We start from the raw sequence: 22,961 nt of genomic DNA on the forward strand, positions 1-22,961 counted from the left end.
AGTGCTGATCTTCTTAGATGCAGAGAAGTATATTAGGTAACTTGTTGAGGGTTCACCGACCTCTGGGATTCTCCCGGGCTGCAGCTAATTACCATCCCTTGATTATCCACCACTCCTTACATCTTTATTAGATTCTCTTGCCTCTTATTTGTCAACATAGCTAACATTTATGAAACACTTAATACATATATCAGATCCCATGCTAGGCGAATGATCTTATTTAGTTTTCACAGCAACTTGATGAGGTAGGCATATTCCCATTTTGCAAATGAGGAAAAGGGCACAGGGAAGTACCTTGCCCGATGTGTCACAGCTAATGTGATGCAGCTGGGATGTGAACCCACATCTGCATGTCTCCGCAAAACCGCTTTGGTGGAAAATACGATGCTGGTGTATATTAGGGAGAAGCCTGAGCAATTTGAAATTTCCTACATGGTAACATTCATCAGGGCTGTGTTAGGAATAATTGTGAAGTCAGTCGCCTCTGAATTAAGGGTGGAAAATTTATCCTTCACAGGAAAAGACTGGATGTTACTTAGATCCGGGCTACCTGCTCTATGTACCAGCCTTCCAAACTTGTTTTCCCATGTCTCTGTACTTTTGCACATGTGGTTCCTCCCCCTGTCTAGGGAATACCCTGTTTCATACCCCCTAATATCCAAGAAGTCTGCTGAAGCATCAACTCTTTGGGAAAATCTTTCTTGACACGGTGTGTCTCCTCTGTCCAACCTCTCCCAGGCTGAGATGCCTGCCCTGGCATCGCTAAGAGCAGTTATTACGCTGTATCGTGATCACTGTTTTTTTTCTTCTCCTGCCCCAGGTTGTAAGTTACTTGAAAGCAGGCATAAAGTAGGCATTCTGAACATCGTATGAATTGAATGAAGTTGAATTCCTGAGCTTTAATGCTATCACATTCCTTCTTCCAGGCATATTCACACTTTGAGCACTATTTTAAATTTTGTAGTAAAGGCTTTCTGATGTAGGCAATCTCAAGTAGTAACCGAATCAGTGAGTGAGGACTAAGAAACCACTCTCGTGGAAGAGTCATGTACTCTCCTTCAACTGAAAACAACAAACCATTATGAATCCAATTATCTATAAAAGAGAAAGACAAAATAGTGTATGGAACCAATTAAAGTCAGGAAGATGTTGCTAAACTTCCAGGAATGAGGTGACAAACTGAGCTCTAAGTTTACACATAATTTCCTAGAGAGAAATGAGGTGTTAAATTGAATGATATTAAAACATGTTGTTTTCCTTGTCGAGTCATCCGGGCCTTGGGCAGAATCTTCCTTTTGGTGGGCATAGCATGAAGATATGACTTCACAATATATTCTTAGCTAGCAAGTGGAGGATGTTGAGCTTAAAACAATTTTTTAAAACCAAAACTTGTTTCCTAAAAATGTTTTTTTTCCCCTCAAATATTAAAACCCCTGACAGCAATGACTTGGAGTGAAGAGAGCGAAGTCTGAAGGAGATGGGGGGATGATGGCTGCTCAGGCCCTAGAATTTGGAGTGAGGTGGTGAAAGTGTGTTCAGCTTTTCTAATCAATCAAAAAACATTACTGAGCACCCACTGCGTGCCAGGCCTAGAATGCTGAAAGCTGGAAACAAGCATCGTCTTCAGGGAGTGCCAGTCAAGGGGTGACTGTGCATGCCATAGCAGGGGGACGAGTAAGGTATTATCACAGGAGTTTAGAATGGAAACTAATATCCAGTCTTTGTGGAAGAGGCAATGTTTGAACCGTGTCTGGGACACTGAATATGACTTCAACAGGCAGAGAAAGGACCATGCTGGGCGGAGGGAACAGTTCGCCAAAAGCTAGAAAGAAGACTTGAAAGCGTTTGGTGTGGATAGGGCCATGAGAATTTTGGGGAGACTACAAATAGGTAATGTGTGAGGACAGGACAGGCGAGCAGAAGGAGAGGTAGGGAGCAGCAGGGTGTTAGTGGGAGAGGTAGACTGGGGCCAGATTGTGAAAGGCTGTGAATACTCTAGTAAGAAACTTGGTCTTTATCTTGAAGGCAGTGGGGAATCCAGGAGGTTTTAAAGCAGTAGCAAAATACGATTTATTATAACTGTTACACTGGGGGCACTGTTTTCTGTAGATGCCTCAGTTCTCTCAAACCTTGATATGTACTTTCACATGAGCTCTCAGAGAAGATTTTGTCAAGAGAAAGAAGTACAAGAAACCAGGAGTGGGATTGGAAACCTGTGATTAGGGCTCCCCGCTTCTTTGTGTCTTTGAGTAACTCTCCAAGTCTGCTTCCTGGAGGAGCCTGGCTTATTGCTCTCTCTCTATCTTCTGTGGCTTCCCTCCCTCGCATGACTCTCCCCTGACAGTGTCCTCTTCAACAGGACATGCTCACTCAGTCTTTTTGAATGCATACAAACCACCTTGTACAAATGAAAGTACACAGTCTCATATTACTCAATTCAGCTAGGCACAGATTTACACGTTGCGCAGGCTGTTAGTCATTACCGATCTCCTTTTCCTAATTCATTATCTTCCCTTCTGTCTTAGACCTTCCACTTATGGCTGTAGTTACTTATCTTAGCACCCTGGAGTCATGTGTATATACTCATGCATCTAAGACATTTGTGTATCGTTTTATAAAACAACTGTGTGAAGTAGGTATACTTATTATTGTCATTATTTTACAGATAAGAAAGTTGAAGCCCAGCCAGTAAGCAACTTGCTTAAGGTCCTACTGTTATTAAGATATAGTTAGGACTGAAATCTAAAATCTTAGCTTTAAATCACCATGTTATTTCCCAAATATTTCTTGCAGTTTCTATGTACCCCTTCTCCATTCCAAGTCAAAACTATTCTTTTCAATACTACCCGACTGTTTTTTCTAAAAAAAAAAAAAAAGTTTTATTTATTTATTTATTTTTAGAGAAGGGGGAGGCAGCAAGAAAGAGAGGGAGAGAAACATTGATGTGAGAGAGAAACTGATTGTTTGCCTCTCCTATGCGCCTTGACCAGGACAGAACATGCAACCCAGATATGTGCCCTGACCAGGAATCAAACCAATGACCTTGTGCTTTGCAGGATGACACCCAGCCCACTGAGACACACCAGTTCAGGCAAAACTACCCAAGCTTCTTGATTTCCGTGGATTTTGTGCCTGAACTACTGTGAAGTAAACCATCTGTCTGCTGGCCATTCTCCAGGACACACCAGGGCCTCTGGGCCTCCCTTTCCTCACTTCCTTGGCTTCTCTAAAAAGCCCAAACTCCTTCGCCTCTCAGGGTCCATATAGATGGCAAATAATAAAAGCCTGCTCCAAGTCTTACTATATCCTGGGGCACACAAAAGCCACTACGTCAGAGATTTTGAGATATATCATGAAAATTGCATGTGGAAATGCTCATCTGTATGTGCAAGTGAGGAGAGCTGAAAGAAACAAAGAAACAGTAGCTATTCCCTTGCTTTTAACTGCAACGAGTCTGAAAGCTGGAGTTTATCATCTGAATAGCCATGAGAACCACAAACAGAAGAAATTTAGTCCATCTGGCCTCTGGACTAAAATGTAAAAAGCCTGACCCTGGTCCTTTCGACCAGGCTCACCTGTGTTCACAGCATGAACCCGGAATCCCTGCTAGCTCATTCATGCCGGGCAGGTTATCCCAGAAACAGACAAGCACTCCTATTTCACACTTCCCTTGAGACAATGGAGAGATGACACATACCTTCACCAAGCAGATGAACTGCTTGAAGATGAGCTTCATTCCATCTGTGAAAGTGGTCGGACACTGATGCCGCACAAGTTCTGGGGTGCTTCCTCACCCCTTTAAACAAACAGTGAAGAGGATAGATATGCTCAGCACTTCATCCTTCTAGCCTCTTAGTTTTGGGCATCATAAAAGGCAAAAAAAAAGAGGTTCTAGAAAGAGGGTGTTAGGAGATTCAAACTGGGCTCTCAAGGTAAATCTTTAATCTTATCTCAGGGATGTAGTTTAGCACATAATATTGAACCATTTTAACATTTAGAGCTACCTAAATGGATTCGTTTGCCAAGAGATAATCTCATGCACAAACTACAATACATGAGTGTATTTGATACACATTGTTAACATTTCATGTTTATTAAAAGAACATTCTATTACAAGGTAATCCTTAAATGGTTCCTATAAACTTTATTTTACATAATTATCTAGAAGAGAAAACAGAGGTTTTGTAACTTTTTAAAACTTATTTTATACCACTATGTGGCCATTCATTTCTGGTGCTAATCTCCTGCTTTGTAGCCTCTCTTTTCCTTTCTGCCACCTGTCGGCCTCAGAGATTGTATATGTCTACTACCATAATCACATTTTAATTTCTGTTCCTTTCCACCTCCTCCTGCCAGAATCATTTGCTGACTCTCTTCCCCGAACATGGTTATATTTGAATATGGAACTTTGCTGGGTGGATAGCTATAAGCTCTTGAAATTTCGTGCCTGTGAATAAGATGACCTTTTAATTCACTTGCTAACTTTATTAACAATATACAATACCACTCTGGAACGTTAGAGAGATGTTGGTAAATATGTTGATTGTTTTTCATGCCTCAGAACATAAAAATCAGTTCATACCAAAGAGCTTAGTCGTGGAGATCTTTGCCATGTAATTTTCATTTTTTAAAAAATCATAAATGTTCTCTATTGGTCAGGAGGCAGAAAGCTGTATGTCTCCCCCCTGTGGTTCATGCTAGTGTTTGCCTTTTGCTTCCAATTTCTTTCCATTTCCATCAGTCCCAATAAAATGCTGCTAAAATAATCTTCCTAAACCACACACTGATATCACTCTCCTGCACAAACTTTCAGTGGCTCCCTATCACCAGCAGGATCAAGTCCAAACTCTTTGGTATGGTCCACCTGAAATTCTTATGCTCAACTCTCTGCTTTTTGAAATCCTATACATTTTTCAAGGCCCAAATACCCCTGCTGGAAGTCTCTCTATTTTGTACTATAAAGCCACAACCTTCCAGTTAATTACAAGCATTTCTGCTCATTTTGTCTCTCAGATTCTACTGTGAATATCTGGAGACTAGGAAAGGACAATGTCTTTCTCAGTTTTCTGTTGCCCACATGGTTCCTTGCACAGCAATGACACTCAACAGATGTCTACAGAATTGAATAAAATAGACACAGTGGTTAGTAACGGTAAAAGTCACTATCAGGCTTAAAAACAGAAGATGCATTTAAAAAATCAATCAAGAAAGGGAATTGTATAGGCCAGCCTTGTGCAGTAGAAATATAACTCAAGCTACATGTGTAATTTTAAATTTTCTAGTAGCCAGATTAAAAAAAGAAACAAGTGAGGTTAATTTTAATTATTTTTATTTAGCCCAATTATTTCATCATCATCAGTATAAAAATTACTAGTGAAATATTTTACATTATTTCACACTAAGTTTTCTAAATCTAGTGCCTAAGACGTACTCACAAGACATTTCAGTTCAATTTGCCTCATTAAAAGTGCTTTATAGCCACATGTGGCTACTAACTATTGTATTAAAAGGAATTTGAGTCCAGGGTAGGAACCAAGCCCTAGTCCTGACAGATTATCAAATAGTTTTGTTACCATAGAAGACCTTTAACCACTTATTTTTTTGGTTCCCTTATCCAAAAAGGGAAGAGATGCTTTTCTCATTGTCAACAAAAGTCCCCAGTTGAATACAGAAAAGGAGAGCCTTTATTTCTGTGAACAGCTGCAAACCAGGAAAACACAGCCTCCCAAAAGTGCAACTACGGGCAAAATTAGGGGAGGCCACCTTTTATAGAGAAAGTTCCCACACTGGTTCCTGACTGGTCCATGTTTATGCAAATGAGGAATCCAGCTGCACAGTTCTGATTGGTCCAAATGGCACTGTCCTGATTGGAGTTGTGCACTCTGATTGGTCTCATCATAGAGCAGCTCTCATTGGTCAGCATAGATGCAATTGAGTATATAGCTGTACAGTTCTAATTGTTAGGGGTAGGTGGATTGATTATAAGAGGATACCAAGAACTCCCTTATAAGGATCGACTCAAATGGCAGAAGCCCAGTGAAGGAGGCTGACAGCTCAGCCCATGGCTTTTCCCTGAAATGCAGTGTGTAAGAGGCCTCTGTCAGCAATAGTGCTAGACTCTGGTTATGAACTTGGGCCCTGTAAACCATGAGGGGTCCTTCTTGGCAGATGCATTTCTTCTCAGGGTTCACATTACTAATCTTACACAGTTGCAAAAGCTTTAAATTAGAAAGGAAAATGACACTGAAATGTTGAAAATGTCATACAAATGGAAGACGTTATAATTATTCCAAGAATAGAGTGAACACTGATGCACCGCTTTTCGGCACAACTGTGACTTTCAGTAACTAGTGCAGATCCTTACCAGAGGCTGAAATACCAAAGGTTACAATTCAGCACTCCAGTGGAGATAGAATTCCCGTATTAGCAAACCCAATTAAGCTGGCTAGCTTTGAAATGGTTATTGAAAAAGAAGGAGGGCACTGGTCACAAGCATTTTGAGCTCCACAGAATTGGAAAATGCAGGGATCACTGATCTGACCATCTTCTATTTACCTAGTGCTTGCCTGCCACTGATGTGCTTCTGTGACACACACACACACACACACACACAGAAACACGTTTCCCATTGCTAAGTTCTCCAGAGGACTCTGGGATGGTTATTTACTATTAACATTTAACATGTTCTTTTTAGGAAATTCTCTGCAAAGCTTTAAACGCTTCTTCCCGAACACTTCAGCTATTGCTTGTTCACCTGCTGAGATCTGATCTATCATTCTCACTCCCCTAAGAAATGGTTAAGAAAGGATATTTAAATTATAATTTCAGCTATATATATATATATATTATATATATATATTATATATATATATATTATATATATATGGAGTAAGCCAAGGCAGCTGACAGGTTGAAACAAAGCTGAATACGGGAAACAATTTACCTTTCTTGTGTATTACTTGCCTGTCAGCCTAGACTCAGGAAGGCCTATTAGAACTTTCCTCATTTCAAGATCCCTTTCCCCTTCCCGCTACAGGTCCTCTTTCTCGACAGTTGTAGAGTCCTATCGGTGGTCATCAGCGAGGCGAAAGAGACTTGGCCGTGCCCTAGCAACAGTTTCTAAGGGGCGGAGACTAAGACTAGGTTCTGAGAGCGAACTGAACAGGGTCGAGTACTTAGGGCGCATGCGGAACCTTCTCTTAGCTCTCGCGAGGTTTCGTCTTCCCGGAAGCCCTGGAGGACCTTCCCGGTTAACTGCGTTAAGATGTGTGGGGACTGTGTCGAGAAGGAATATCCCAATCGGGTGAGCGAAGGAGCGCCGAGAACTTCCCGCTCCCTTGGCCCATGCTCCGCCCTGGAGGCTTCTCATATCCCCGGCCTGCCTTCCCCATGAGGCCGGGCGCGGGTGGGGAAGACTCAGCGGCTCTGCCTATTCCAATGACCCGATAGCTGTATTTAGGCACTAGACAGCTGGGGCGGCCTGTGGCGGTCCTTTCCCAATGGTCCCCTCCCTTAGGGCTGACGTCGAGCTTCACCCCACTCCTCTATAGCTCCAGGGGCAACAGAGGAAACCCCACTACTGTCAACCCAGCCGAAAGCAGACACCCCTACCCCTGCCCCTAGTCTCACCCTCAAGTTTGATTTGATGAAGTTCAGTTTTTCTTACTGAATTCTAGATCTGGAAGGGACCTCTGAGGTCATCTGTTCTAACTTAGTTTTGCAGATGAAGAAACTAATGCCCAGAGAGGCGAAATCACTTGCCCAGTTTCACATTGTAGTTAGTATGAGAGCCAAGACTAAAATTTAAGTTTCCTAGCTATTGTTTTCTTTTAAACCTCTGTTCCTCCTAAGCTCAGGAGGTTGCAAAGCTTGTTTATTCTTATTCATTCAAGGTATACTTACTGAACATTTATATGTGCGTAGCTAAATTACTTTGCTTAGAAGAAATAAGAGGCGACTTCTGTGCAGCCTAAGAGCTTACATTTTAGGAGAGTATGTGATTAATAAATGAGTAGTACAGTCCATAAATGCCATTCAAGTCTAGAGAAGGGGGGAGCAGTAAGGAGGAGCACTGGTCTCCCAAAAGAAAGAAGGATTTAAGTTGGGACTTGAAAGTTAGTTGCGACTAGGGTAGGAAAGGAAGAGCTGCAGGTTGGGGGAAAACAGAAGAACAAGGATTCTTGTATTGGGTGGGAGGTAGAAAATCTGTATAGTTTCTTCTGATTCTTAACATTTAGAGTAATGTTTAGTCTTTTGGGAAAGATATATAATAACATGAAAACATGTGAGACAACCTCTTTGAAAAGAGGCTTAGCATTATCAAATAAAGATGTGTGGCGTACTGAATGACCCAGCAATTCCCATTCTAGAGGAATATTGTTTGTACTAGTAGACAGTGAGATACCATTTCACATCATTAGAATGGCTAAAATTTAAAAAAAGAATTATAATGCCTAGTGTTGGTGAGAATGTGGAGCAACTGGATCTCACACATCACTGGTGGGAATAGAAAACCAGAAAACCGTGTGGCAATTTCTTATAAAGTTTATATGATATCTTTACTGTATGACTCAGCAATTCCACTTCTAGTAATTACCCAAGAAAAGGGTATATGTCCACATAACATTTATACGTGAATCTTCATCACTGCTTTATTTATGGTAGTAAAAAAAACTGAAAACCCAAATGTTTGTTAACAGATAAATCCATGCGATGGAATACAAAGCATGAAGGAGCTTCCTTCTGTCTTCCTAGGAGGATAGAAAACTATATCTTGATTGGGGTAGTGTTTACCTTGGCATATATGTTTATCAAAGGTCGTTTATCAATACCCTTACAATATGTGGATTTTATAATGCTGGCAATAAGTTATACCTCAATAGAGTTTATTGTTGTTGTTGTTTTAATCAAAGCAAAACACTTGTTTTTAATAGCTGGAAGTTTATATTGGGCTGGCCAAAAAGTTCGTTTAGTTTTTTCCCCATAAATGGCTCTAGTAGCGTTTAGTTGTCTTTAACTTCATTCGAAACAATTTTGTTAGATTGTGTTATGACAGCTGTCCCGTCAGCATGCATTTTTTAAAAACTTATCAAAATTAACGAATTCTTGTGTAGCCATTTTAATAATGAAGATGGAAGAAAATATGCATTTTTGGCATATTATCCTTTATTATTTGAAGAAAGGTTGAAGCACAAATAAAGATGTGTGCAGTGCATGGAGAAGGTGCTGTGACTGATTGAACATGTCAAAAGTGGTTTGCTAAGTGTCACGCTGGAGATTTCTCATTGGGCAATGCTCCATGGTCCAGTAAACTAGCTGAAGTTGATAGGGATCAAATAGAGACAGTAATTGACAACAATCAACGTTATACCACGTGGAAGATAGTGGACATACTCAAAATATCCAAATCAACAAAGTTATTGGTGAAAATGAAAAATGTGTCTTTTATTTTATAGAAAAAACTAAATGGATTTTTTGGTCAACCCAATACTTTAGTCCCAAGGCTTTTTCTCCCTTTAGTAGTTTAGTCCATGTGCCTGTGGTTTACTATCTTCAAACTATATAGTTAGCCCTGATCAGTGTGACTCTGTTGGTTGGGCATTGTCCCACAAAGCAAAAGGTCACCGTTGGATTCCGTGTCAGGGCACGTGCCTAGGTTGCATGTTGGGTCCCCCATCAGGGCGGGGAGCCTTTGAGAGGCATCCGATGGATGTTTCTCTCTCACACTGATATTTCTCTCCTTCTCTTTCTCCCACCCCTCTCCTCTCTCTGAAAAACAATGTAGTGGCTTGATTTCCCTCCACCAGAGTTAATCTCTTCCTTAATACGTAGCACTGAGGAGCCATTCAGAAGGGAGAGGTTAATTGTGAGGGAATGCAGGAAAGCTTCACTGTGACATCACTTCAGCTGGGTCTTAATTCCCCTGATATTTCATAAGCTGTTTGAAGGAAGAAGCCTGTGACTCATCCTCGAATTCTCCAGTCAGTATGAGGCACATGAGGCACATAGCTATACTGGAGCAATGTTGATTTGAATGGTTTTTCGTCACATTAATGATTTAAAATACTCTTTAAGTTTGTTGGTCAGAAACGAGGTTGAAGTAGATTATTTATGAGATGAGTTTTAGTCCTGAACAATTATTAGTAAGCCTTTAGCAAACACCTCCTTTGAGCCAGGAACCTTTGCTTCAGTGATGAAGCAAAACCCTTTCTCTTTGAATGCCATGGTGTCAGTCTAAGGAATTGCAGTTTTTACCTTTCCTGCCCGAGTAACACATATCCTTATGGACTGACATCCAGACAGTTGAGAGTTTATTTTGTTTATTTATTTTACGGTATCTTTAAGGCTTCAGAAAATGCTATGTCAACAATCAGCTGAGCACAGTGTTTTCATTTTTATCATTGGCTGTGTTTCTATTTTGATTGTATTTTAATTCTAGTTTATGATATGATACCTTATCTAATATTCTTGTCTATTAGGTTTTCCAATTTTTCCTTTTCGTATATTATTAAAGCTTCACTAAATTGTTTCTAAATGTCCACTTACATTTAGTTCTCTTAAACATAGTTGCAGACCTCGGAGACTTACAGCTCTACCACTCATTTACCATGAGTAGCACATGTAGAGGAAAGACAATTTCAAAATTAATTGGTGTTGCCTTCAAGCAAGTAAATTTTGGCATTTTTTTTTTTGCCTTTAGAGGTTTTAAGTTTATTAATCATTTTCACCAAGCATTTTGAAATAGAAGAAAATTTAATTACCATTTTTAATATCTTAGGGTAACATCTGCCTCGAGAATGGATCTTTCTTGCTGAACTTTACAGGCTGTGCGGTGTGCGGGAAGCGGGATTTTATGCTGATCACAAACAAGTCTCTGAAAGAGGAAGATGGAGAAGAAATAGTTACCTATGATCGTGAGTAGACCTTTTCTTTCCACGCAAGTCTGTTAGCAGGCGTTGACTTGGGGAAGTTGGTATGTTGTGCAAAGCATTATGAGGCCTGTTTTAATATTGTATTGCAACACATAGTTACTAGTTAGTATTTAGGTTTTTAAGAGGAAATTATAAATAACTCCTCATTTATCTAGCATCAGATATTCTACTTAAATGACTCGGAGAGAACCGAAGCTATGATTCAGGCATCACTTTTTTTTTAAAGCATTTATCTTTTCTGAAACGATGTAGAGGCTTTTTCTTTTAACTTTAGGATCATACATGTGAGTTTTCACCTGCTATATAGTGATGTTGTCCAGCAGCTATTAAAGTGTTCAGGGCTGTTTGCCCCTATTTTACACTTGATCTTTTTTTTAATTGTTATTCTATTTACAATTAAATAGTTGTCCCATTTTTTCCCCCTTTGCCCTCCTCTGCCCAGCCTCCCCCCCGCCCACAGTCAATCCCTACACCATTGTCCTTGTCCATGGTTCATTTATGCATATTCTTTGACTAGTCCCTTCTTTCCATCATTATCCCCCTCCCCACTCCCCTCTGATCTATTCTGTTTCCATGTCTCTGGTTCTGTTTTGTTCATTAGTTTATGTTTGTTCATTAGGTTCCTCTTGTAGGTGAGATCATGTGGTGTACATTTGATCTTAGCCAGAGGCTGAGAAGCAATATTTGCCCCTATTTTAAATGACCCTGAGTGCTACAGTCTAGTCTTGTTTTGGCTTTCGTAGCTTTTTTTGTCTCCTATTTCACTGTCAGTCTGGTGTTTCTTTTGCTGCGGTAAATATGCTACCTTTATATACTGTTCTTCCTCCTCAGTGTTGGGAAACCACACAAATAGACTGTGTGCAGTAAAAATAAATAGATTCTGAGTTAGGCACTAAGAAATTCTATGAGTAAATTAAGTGTATGCATACCTTAGTGCCCAGGTATTGTGACAAACAGTTACACCGTGCACATCCCCTTTTGGCTTGTCTCCTGGTTCTTTGTTGTATTCTGAACATATGAGGAGTAAATGCACAAGTAATGATACTTTGCAAGAGGGTTATGAAAAGCACTAAGCCTTTAGAATAAAGTCAGACTATCAAAAAGTGTTCTAAATTAAAAGAATCATTTTCTTCCTTTTAGATATAACCCTTTAACTCAGTTTTGTTCCAGGTAGTAGGTCATGGTGGTTAAGAGCAAGGGCTCTGCCCCGACAGGCACGGCTCAGTTGGTTGGGCATCGTCCTGCAAAGCAAAGGGTCACCAGCTTGATTCCTGGTTGGGGCACATGCCTGGGTTGTGGCCCAGCTCCTGGTTGGGGTGCATGCAATTTTTCTCGCACATCGATGTTTCTCTCCCTCTCTTCCTCCCTCCCTTCCCCTCTCTCTAAAAATAAATAAATATACTCTTTAAAAAAAGAGCAAGGGTTCTGGAGCCAGAATGCTTGGATTTGAATTCTGGTTCCAACACTTCCTAACCCAATTTCTTCCATAACCACGGTGTGCATTTGTTTCCCTATCCCTAAAAATTGTGTCTCCCTCTTTGGGTTTTTGAAAAGATTAAGTGAATAAACAGATTAAACATATTTAAAACAGTGTTGGCATACTGTAAACACTCAATAAAACATTATTATTATATGTTTTTATTAGAGTCTTTTGTTACCATTAAATTCACTTTAGCGTCTAGCTTTAGTTGTTGATTTATGATTAGATATAGTCACAAAGTTTCTGTCCTTCCTGAGAGTAGAAGCCTTTACATAGTTAGATAGGTCTAGCTAGTTTAAACAACACATTTACATGTTTGTTAATTGATTACCTTAGAGAGCTTTCAATGGGAATTAATATATGCACATTGGCCCTTAATTTTGCAGTGTTACTATGTCACAGATTCTAGATTTCTTATCAAGGCAGATATTATAATGGGTATCCTGCTGTGTTAAATATGACAGTTAAGATTCTTTTAAAGCAGTACCATTGCTGAGAATAGAAATTTTACTGTCTAAAGACACCTTCTGTGACTTAACTATTACATCTCTCTCTGTTTCGGCAGATCTGTGTAAGAATTGTCATCATGTAGTTGCCAGGCATGAATATACGTTCAGTATCATGGATGAATTTCAGGTAAGTGTATTAACATGGGTATGTTATCGTGGGCAGGGAGGAGATAATAAAAGTACCCTTGAAAATCTAGATACAGTTTTCACAAATGAAGTACTAGCGAATGTTAAGTGAGACCATCCCTCTCTTCTGTGTAAGTTGAGAGAGAAACTTCAGATGTGGCTGAATCTGCTCAAACCTGTTTTTACAGGAGTCAGCAATCAGTGTGTGCCTTACAAATGATTTCTCAGTCCTGTCACTTTTGTTTACGAAGAACAGCACATTGTAGCTCTTCTGAGGTGACCGTTGTGCCTCTTTTGTCTCTACCCAGCTGTGTGATTGTGCAGTGTCAGTTCGGGGTGTCGGCTTGCCCACTGCCACCGTACTTGCTGGGCGTGGAGACTGGGATCAGGGAGCTCTCTTTTGTTTTCCTTGGTAGGCATGTGGAGTTGAGCGATTCCGTAGTCTCAGCTACAGTAAAACACTTAATATTATTTGTTAGGTAAAATAACAAAATGGACGTATCAAGGTTGGAGGAGAGAAGCAGGACCACTGTAAGGATAGAGAATAGGGATTTATTATAAGGATTAGTCCTTACACCATTGTGAGAGCACGGGAGGAGAGCAACAGAATTCCAGAGGCTGGTGTAGACCCGGAGTAGGTCTGATGGTCAGAAAGAAAAGCGGGTCCGGGCGGGAGAGCCTGGACGCACCGTGAACCACGAGGACACACCGCAGCCTGCGCCCACGCCTCCCTGCCTCCGTTTTCAAACCTCCAGCTTGAGTTCCTTATTTCATGTGAACTAAAGGTTCACCTGTCGGATATAAATATTAGGTTAGAGCTTTTAATAGGCAAAGGAGTTTTTAAAAACCCTTCAGATTTTCCTATAATTAGGAAAAATAAAATCTTTCATAACAGCATGTTATAAAATAATATATCCACTCTCATTCATTCTTATTTTAATAAGGAAGAAAGCATTTAAGTCACTCGTCATAATATGGTCCAATATCTTGTACTTAATCTAAATAACATCGTGACTACATCTCCTCAACAACCAAAAATTAGGCCTCAAAAATATTTATATGATATATGTAACTTAGGCCAGAATCCAGATCTCAGTGAGTGAGTGGTGGCCGGATAGGGAAATGAGCATGTCATGGGCTTGAAGGGGTAGCTTTATCCTTTTATGGGAGGAGAGAAGTGCTTGTAGCTATTTTCCAGAAGCTTCTGAAGGTCCTGTCAGCTTTTTAGAGTCCCTAAATGGACATTGAGATTGCTTGTTTATGCTCTAATTGAGCTGTTGTATGTACTGTAAAGTATATACAACAAAGTCTGGGTGATTTCCCTTTATGACAACACAGACATTTCCCGAGCTGCCCCAGAAATTACTCTGGGATAGGAAGAAGGTAAAGGAAGATAGCCTGTATTCACAATGCCCAGATAGAGTGAAGTGCTCTTGAAAAAAACTCTTAAACTGGACACTCTACTTCCAGTGTGTCTCTCCCAGTATCCACTCCCCACTGCCCATGTGCTGTGTTCTGCCATCAGGTTGTTCTTCTTAAAATGATGCTTTCAAACTGCCTCACTGGCCTTTGCCCAGCTTACCTTTAGCTGCAGTATAAGATCCAAACTCCTTGTCCCAGAGTTCTTGCTGGGCTGCAGCTTCACTTTCTCTTCTTTCCTGCCACACTCCTTATGCACCACACACAGCATTGCTCCCGTCCCAAGGCTTGCTCCCGTCCCTCCTGTCACAGAGGGAGATTTTTATTTCCTCCTCTCTGATGCTTACCCCTGCTGCATTTCCCCAGGAATCATATGTTACCCTCTCTCTTTTTAGCATCGTCTTTCTCTCCATGGGATTTAAAATTTCTTCACATTAAATATACTCAGTTAGTCTGTATTTGTTAAAAACAAATTAAACTCTTTTTACTTCACTTAGCTACCTCTTTGATTCATCCTCTCATCATCTCTTTCCTCTCTTTCGAAAAAATAAGGATTCTATTTATAAAACAACCACAACACCATGGTTAAACACAGTAAAATTTTCTGATGGCAAGAATAGAGGGGAACCCAGCTGGGTAGCTCAGTTGGTTAGAGCATCATCCTGATACAACAAAAATCAATGTTTCTCTCTCTCTCCTTTCCTTGTTCTATAAAATAAATAAATTTTAAAGGAATACAGGGGAAAATGTACACAGAAATACAGAGTTTAAATGGAAAATACATTATAAATGGTTGCAGATATATCACCCTAAAAGCCATTCAAATAACTGTGTTTTTGCCCCAAGAAACAAGAGGGGAACCGTGAGACTGCTTTCCGTTCCTCTGTGCACCTGGGAAGGAGAGGACTCGGGGTCAGAAATAGCAGATAGTGATAGAGGAAAAGGGCCAGGGGCCCTCAGAATAAAACAAAGGATCTGGCCTTACCCAAGGGTCCCTCTCCCCTCGCCACCCTGCCTCCAAATCTGTACCCCTGGGCTGTTTGCAGGTGGGGGCTTTGAGGATCTCCATGCATGGCTGGGGGCGGGGGATTCTTATTCTCCCAAATTAACTAGTTTTGTTAAAAAGTTTTCTCATCCCACCACATTCCTGGCAGGACACAGAGATATGTTTCTGACATTCCAAGGTAGAATTCTAGACATATTTTCCCACAGAAGTACTGCTATATATGGTTAGATTCTATAGTACTTGTATAATATAAATTTAAAAGGCTGCCTGGACTTTCTGGGAACCTAACTGTTGGGTACAACTACTTCTATGGGAAACTGTCTGAATTCTTGACAGTTGACCTACAATGAAATTTGGAATCCAGACTGCCTATAAATCAAAGAGTACAGGTATAATCCGTCTTACTATTTAATGATCTTTCCAGATTATACCATATGTTAGGTTTTATCTTTCTCCCAAGTTAGATTCTAAGTTTGCAAGGTCAGACCTTGTCCTTGCCTTCTCTCATGTCTACTAGTGTACCTGGCACATTGCAGAATATTTAGGCACTTAATAAAAACTTGCCAATGGATAGATTAGTTGAAAAGTCGGGTATTTGTCTAGCTTCACACATTTTCCTATTTTGACCTTATTGCTTTCTGCTTCTTCATTTCCAGTGAGAGGGTGCCATCCTAGCAGTAAAGTCTGGCGGGTAAAAGCAGAAGTATTTGAGAGCAGTAAAGACCTTGGAGAGAGGGGATTTTTATTTTTAATTCATGAGACTCGTGTTTGCTGATGTCTAGTCTGTATTTATTTCTGTTGTGTGTGCAGAATAGACTAAAAAATTAACTGTGGTCTTTAAGGAACAATTTTTCCACTGCCAGAGCCAAACTCCTCTGCTGAGCACTCTGGGAGGCAATGGAAAGGCAGTCGCCTGGTTCCGAGTCCTTGTACTGTAGTCAGTGTTCATCTCTGCGACCCTCTCCCTATACTGTCTGGACCCATGAAACATAAGCTGCCCTGACCGATCACTTTCCAGAGAGCCGGCAATCTCAGTGTCAGGCGTGGACATGCTAATAGATTGAACATGGGTGTTTGTTTTCCTAAAGAAGATAAAAGGTTTTTAAGCAAAGGGTTTAAAAGAAATGTCCCTATACTTTAGGACCATATTGAATATTCTAGAAAGGTGCTGCTATAGAAATAGGACTCTGCCCTAAGCATGTTTACCTAAAACAAAATCCTTTCCGTCACCAGTCTGAACATTTGTTAAACCCAAGAAGCATAAAATTCCTTAAATAGATCAAATTCTAGACAACTAGCTACCTAAATATGAGGTATGTTTAACATACTAGTGAATTTAACATAGTTTTTTATTTTCTTGAGGTAGATAAAAGTAGCTTTTTTGGTTTAGGAATTTTCTCCCTTTTTTCGTTGTTTTAAAAATATTTCTATTTCATATTAGTGTTAAGTGTTCTGGATAGGAACAGCTCTAAGACCAGGAATTTGTCCTTAGGGGTCTACACTCAATTGCTTCATTACTTCAAAGAGCAGCACTAGCTACGCCCAATATGTGTATTTCTTAAGTCCACAAAATGGCCAGGCATGCCCCAGATGACATTCTTGTGCCAGTAGAGAGAGCATCAGCATGTATTCTGTTGGCGTACACAGAAGGCTCTGGGATGCACAGAATAAACCGAAGACATTGCTTGTAGGTATTGAAATTGATCTAACATACAGAAAGAATACCCATGACCATGCAGAAAACAGTGTTACCTGAGTCCGTTAAGAAGCATCTTTCTCATGGTAATTATGCACTTTATCTTGTCCTAGGAGTACACCATGCTGTGTTTGTTATGTGGCAAAGCTGAAGATACTATCAGCATTCTCCCTGATGACCCCCGGCAGATGACCCTGCTATTCTGACCACCCTCTGCAGTTCTGTTGTAACTCTGTTGTGTTGGTTTACAATACAGCAAGCCTGATGGCTTCTCTTCTTAGTTTGTAATGGAAATTATTTGCATATTTTTTTTCTGTCTGTATTTACCTATTCTTCTAAAGAAAAGAAGTGATTTAGGGGATTGCTGTTCTCCAGAGCGGAGAGTTCTAAGTTCCTAGTTCACATCAGTGCAGCCAGAGTGGGAGTACACTTAGTGCCCAGATCTCGGTCCCAGTAAAAGGAACCAAGGGTTCCTTGGAGCAATGACTTATTCTAGGACGGGGGCTGTAAATGTACAAGACGGACTTGTACAAGATGGAGCATCTTGCACCACAGGAAAAGGAAGTGCTTAGAAAAACCGCAATGATGGGGCATGTCAGAAGGACAGAAGAGCCACCTGGAGGAGCTCCCAGTGACCACAGCTGGGACAATCTGAATAAAAAATTAAATAGCATTGGATTATAACCCGAACTATGAAATAAATATTCATGAGTCCATATGGATATAAACAAATGATTGAATAAATACATACATAAAATAGAATAGGCAAATCTCCCATACAGAAGATTTTCAAATAACATGCAGATATTCCCCATTCCTTAACTGTGGGTTGTGTGTCGTGACTTCCTTCCAGAGTATAGTATAGAAAGTGGGGACAGACCCTGGCCAAGAGCAAGATTAGCATCAAAGGGCATAAGTGATGTAATAGCATGTGTCCTTGATGTGTTGTGATGAGAATGGCACTTTACCTTGGTGCCATTCTTCCCCAAAACCCGTCACCCCAGTCTAATCATGAGAAATAGATGATACAGATCCCGTCCAGTTAAGGGGCATTCACAAAGTACCTGACTGGAGCTCCGGAGAACCATCACGTTGCCCAAGACAAGGAATTCTGAGCACGCTCACAGCCAGAAGGAACCTGAGGAGACACGAGTACCTAAAGTAGTTTATGCTGAATGGGATCTTGCTCCAGAAAAAGGACCTTTGTGAAGGGGTCCGGGGAAATCTGAATAAAGTATGGAGTTTAGTTAATATAAATAAATAGAATTAAAGTGTGATTTACACTATAATCCCTGTTCCTTTGGGACCTCTAACTCTTTCAATTTGAGCCTCATGGGAAAGACCCAACACTTTGTCCTGGTGTATCTTCTGAGGATTAACTAAATATAAATTTAGTTAACGTAAATTTAGTTTCAGTTGCTCCAGAGGGATCTTAGAATATTTTACTTTGAAAGAACACTAGCTTCTACTCTAACATGGGAGTGCCTGCTGTGTGAAAGAACACTAGCTTGGGGGTCCTAAACCCAGGAATTTAGGCCTCTGCCATTTGGTAGCAGTATAACCATTAAGCAAAGCATTACTCCGGACATTATTGTCCCCTTTTTAAAAAACTAGGCTCATAAGAATTGATAGTATAGTTTCTTTACAGTGTTGTTGGGAGGTCCAGTGAGTAATGAATGACACAATGGGATGGCTTCAGTAGTTCTTCTCCCTGTGAGACCACACTTAAAAAGGCCAGGCATTAGAAACAGAATCATTTCCTCTTCATATCTAAGAGACTTGGGCATTGTAAACTTAGGCTTTGCTTGTAAGAAAAAAAAAAGTGAGCAAAATGTTCATTATTGATTCCAGGGAAAAGCTTTGATGTATAACAGGAATAATAATGACTGAGGTTTCTTGAGTACTTACTGTGTGCCAAGGCCTTTTTAAGCCCTCATTTAATCCTCATTCACAACTCCATGGGGGACGTAGTATTATTGTTCTGATTTTAGAGCCAAAGAAACTAAGGCACAGGAGATTAAGTAGCTTACTCAGGGCCACACAGCGAGTCCAGCGGCTCCCTCTCAACAAGAGTGTTCGGCACACAGAGGGTCTCAGGGTTGGGAAGAGGTGGAGAGTATCAGTGACCGCACTCGGAGGCATCTAGGCACGTCGGCCCAAGATGGATTATTTGGAAAAGTTAAGTCAGCTGCCCCTTAGGAGTCAGTAGTTTTATTCCTGGAAAATGTTTTCCACTTTCTGCAAATCTATATCTGACCTGCTGAGGAAATCATTTGGTGAAATGAATCCAGAAAGCAGAGAAAATGCTTCATTACTTTAAATAACAGCACTAAGCCCATTATAGCCTCAGAATTGTCCCTTCTTGGAGTTTGAATGCTTCCAACTTAGTCATTTGGAGCTCAAGAGTATGATTTCATATGCCTGTACTGTTATCTTCATCTATTGCATACTATGTAATTATCTATTTTGGACTATACAAATTTAAAACATAAGATCCTACCCACATATTTTATTATTATTATACCAACATCATGCTATGTTTTGTGATGCTTTCTTTTTCATCCTCTAGAATTTTTCTCCGGATCTAAAAGAATAAAGACCTCTGGAACCCAACTCTACTGAGTTTCTGTCTTTCTGTGTGCATGGAAGAGGCGTCAGGCAAGAGCAGCAGTCCTTTTTGCCTCCCTGCCCTGAGAGGCAAGGAGGAAGAGACTCCCCTGCGGGTGTCACTGGGGACTGGGCTGGTCCTGACACCTCATTCTCTCTCTGCACTCCCCATGGGGTACAGGCCTGGGGTCGGCGTGATTCAGCTCTTGGAGTGCAAAGCTCAGCGTGTTTGTTGTGCTGTTTTAGCCAGCTCTGTCTGTCTCCAATGGTTCTGGGTTCTCCCAATACTAATAAATTGACATGTGACTTAATCTGGGCACAACCAGATATGATTTGTTACTTGTAAGTTATCGCTAAAAAGTCTATGTTCAGTGTTCTTTATTTCAGTGTATGAAGAATCCTTTTGGTTTCATTCTTTTGTGAGCAAGGTTAAGGTACTTGGCTTCAAATGAGACTCTTGGCTTTAAAATGTATACATCTTGGCTGTAGTACAAGTCTCTTATGAGACACACTGTGGTTGGGGAGAGAGGATATCAAGAAACCTGAGTCTAGCATTAGCTTTGCCACCTGCTCGAGGTGGAATATTAGGCAAATCACTTATTCCATCTGTACCTCAGTTTCTTCAATGGAAAACTAGAGATAGTCATGCCTCCTTCATGGAGTTTTTAAATCAAATGATGTAAGTGAAAGGTTCTTGGGCTGTACAGTGTGGTGTGTAGGTAGTTGTCAGTGGCCTTTCTGCAGCAACTGGGATGGAAGGAAGCACTGTTGTCAGGGTAGAAGGCAGGTGCTTGGGAGCTGGGCTGACCTGGGTTTAACTTTCAACTCTGCCACTCTGTAGCCCTTTGTCCTTGGCAGGTGTCTTACTCGATTACCTTCTGTGTAAATAGAGATAAAAATCCCTCACAGGGCCAGCACGAGATGAACTAACCTAACCTATCTAAAGTACTTAGCGCTGTATATGAGGACAAAGTAGCGTAGTATATGAGAAATGGCTACAGGAAATGGCAGTTTGGGTGATGGTTGGGATGGTGATTATAAATCACCAGATGTGAAATCACCAATTAGAGTTTGGCTAACTCTTTCCTAAACTAAGGACAAATAGCTGTGGGAACATAGTCATGGAAATAATCATCAGTTTCAGCCTGGATCTCCATCCTCCACAGCCCCTTTTCCCAAGCTGTAATTGTGTAAGAGCCCTCAGAGAAAGGACTGTCTCTGTCTCTCCTCTAAATCAGCAGCCCTCAGGGGAGGGCTTGTTTATGAGGCCTCTCCCCGCCTCCTGAGTGCCCCAGGGAAATCTGATTAAATGAGTTTGTTGATCTAGGAAAATGGATGATTCTATTAAGCTTTGTTTTGTCTGTTTCCGACCACAAGTTGATTCTTCTGAGGATGTCAAGGCTGACAAGATGAGGGATTAAGGAAAGGAAACTTTCTCATTTCTCTTCATTTTAACAACAGCACAACTAAAGATTCGGTGGTAAACAGATGCCCTGCAGAACAAGTTCCTCCAGTCCTCCCTTGTCTGTTCCTTCCTGAGCCAGGCCGGGCAGCTCCCTTCCGAAGCACATTGCATTTCCCCTGTTCAAGTGAGGAACCTTCTTCCTAGCATTATGGCCCTTTCTGACTCTGCAAAATCATTTACACTCTAATCCCTATTCCTCTGGGGCCTCTAACTCTTTCAATTTCAGCCTCATGGGAAAGACCCAACACTTTGTACTGGCATATCAGGCCCTAAATGGCCCGTAGCATTACTCCAACATTCAGGACACCTGACTCTATTATTGGATGTAACGACAGGCTACAGCACTATCAAGATGATGAACAAGTCACTCTAGCATCCGGCATGAATTCTGTATTTCATTTCTTCAGGGGAGCAATTTGTCTCTGTGGTTATTGCTCTAAAATCAGTGCTTGGTCCTGCCCCGCCCCCCAAATCCATACCCTAATGTTGGCTTTAAAAGCAGGATCTTGAAAGGCTTGAGTTTTCCAGAGTCAAGTTAAGGGCAGCTTAATTTAGCAGAAGGCCCTGCAGAAGGATGCCGGGGGATTCCCACCGTGACACTCAGGTTACCCCTTTGAAATAAAGCTTTAGTTGAAGGTCAGACAGTGGGGATTCTTAACCTCTGTTCCACATTTGCTTCCCGGATGATGAAAGTGCTTAGAAAATAAGGGAACGTTATGGGAAAAGCATTTCCCGGTCACCACTGGGGTTCTCAAGCAGTGTGTTGAGTTTGGAGAACTGTCCTTCAAGGGCTTCAATAAAGAAGTAAAATATTCCACCTAGTGGTCAAATAAGGAAACGTGAAATGAGAGGTTTTCAGAAAGGTTTGTGGCACAAATGCCAGGGCAGTGGCGTTTCAGCAGGTGTCTTCCAAAACACGACAGCACCTGGCCTTGGTGGCGGTGGTGGTGTTTGAGCGCCTAGGCTCGATGAGGAACCTGGGGCACGTCCTCACAAAGCCACTCAGCAGAACTGCTGCCCCAGAGAACAGCCGTCCCGCTGGCCAGTTGTGAAGTCGGACCAAAGGGAGGCCCTTTGCCACCCCCCCCATGAAGGAAGACGTGAAGCCAGTTCACTGCTCACGCCCACACTTGTGTGTCTTTTGCCTGAACTTGCGATCAGGTGAGCCTGAGAGAGACAAGGGCGTGATGTGAACTTTGTGAAGGAGGGAGAGTCAGTCTAACGGAGGACTGAAAACAAGTGCTCCTTGGCAGGGTGATCAGGAAACAGATAAACTGTCCTTTGTGTAGCAGTGACTTCACCTTCCACGTCCTTGCTGTTACCGTCTACTGACAAAGTTCACCGAACTGACTTCCCAGGAAATTCTCAAGGTGCTGGTCCTATCTAATTGGCCCAGTGCCCACACTGATAGTGACTTCTTGCTAACTGGACCCCTCAAGTCTCCTTGTACTCACAAGCAAAGGTCCCATCATCTTTTCCCTTCTTTACTCCTCATTATCACCTCCTTCCCACAGTTCTGGAGAAGAGCCAGAGAGTAACAGCACAATTTACTTCCAGGCAACTCCACCTGCCTCCGCAGACCTTGACCAGGGCCCGCTTCCCAAATGGTAATTAAGGTGTCCCCTTGATCAGAGCCTTCCTCTCCCCCGCCTTTGGGTGCCGGCCTGCAGTTAGTACCATCCCACTACCCTGTCTGTCAAGGAAGAAGACGCAGAGAACCTG

The 22,961-nt window shown here is 41.3% G+C and overlaps 1 protein-coding gene and 1 long non-coding RNA gene across 2 annotated transcripts; one reads left to right on the forward strand and one right to left on the reverse strand.

The window, feature by feature from the left end:
- Positions 1-881: 881 nt before the first annotated feature.
- On the reverse strand, positions 882-7,084 carry LOC118497230. Its single transcript, XR_004899762.1, has 2 exons — positions 6,944-7,084; positions 882-1,095 (listed from the first exon to the last, which is right to left on the reverse strand). It is a non-coding gene; the product is annotated as an uncharacterized LOC118497230 (long non-coding RNA).
- Positions 7,085-7,140: 56 nt separating this feature from the next.
- CHURC1 (churchill domain containing 1) lies at positions 7,141-18,297 on the forward strand. Its single transcript, XM_028505413.2, has 4 exons — positions 7,141-7,303; positions 10,778-10,913; positions 12,977-13,047; positions 17,281-18,297. Exons 1-4 carry the CDS (start codon positions 7,265-7,267, stop codon positions 17,371-17,373), a joined length of 339 nt encoding a protein of 112 aa, XP_028361214.1. The 5' UTR covers positions 7,141-7,264; the 3' UTR covers positions 17,374-18,297.
- Positions 18,298-22,961: the final 4,664 nt, after the last annotated feature.

Source organism: Phyllostomus discolor, chromosome 1, assembly GCF_004126475.2.
Source record: "Phyllostomus discolor isolate MPI-MPIP mPhyDis1 chromosome 1, mPhyDis1.pri.v3, whole genome shotgun sequence".
Classification (NCBI taxonomy): domain Eukaryota; kingdom Metazoa; phylum Chordata; class Mammalia; order Chiroptera; family Phyllostomidae; genus Phyllostomus; species Phyllostomus discolor.

Coding starts and splice junctions, on each gene's coding strand:
- CHURC1 (XM_028505413.2), top strand. CDS start 7,265: ATGTGTGGGGACTGTGTCGAGAAGGAATATCCCAATCGG. Junction 10,914..12,976: donor AGAAATAGTTACCTATGATC/GTGAGTAGACCT, acceptor CTGTTTCGGCAG/ATCTGTGTAAGAATTGTCAT. Junction 13,048..17,280: donor GTATCATGGATGAATTTCAG/GTAAGTGTATTA, acceptor ATCTTGTCCTAG/GAGTACACCATGCTGTGTTT.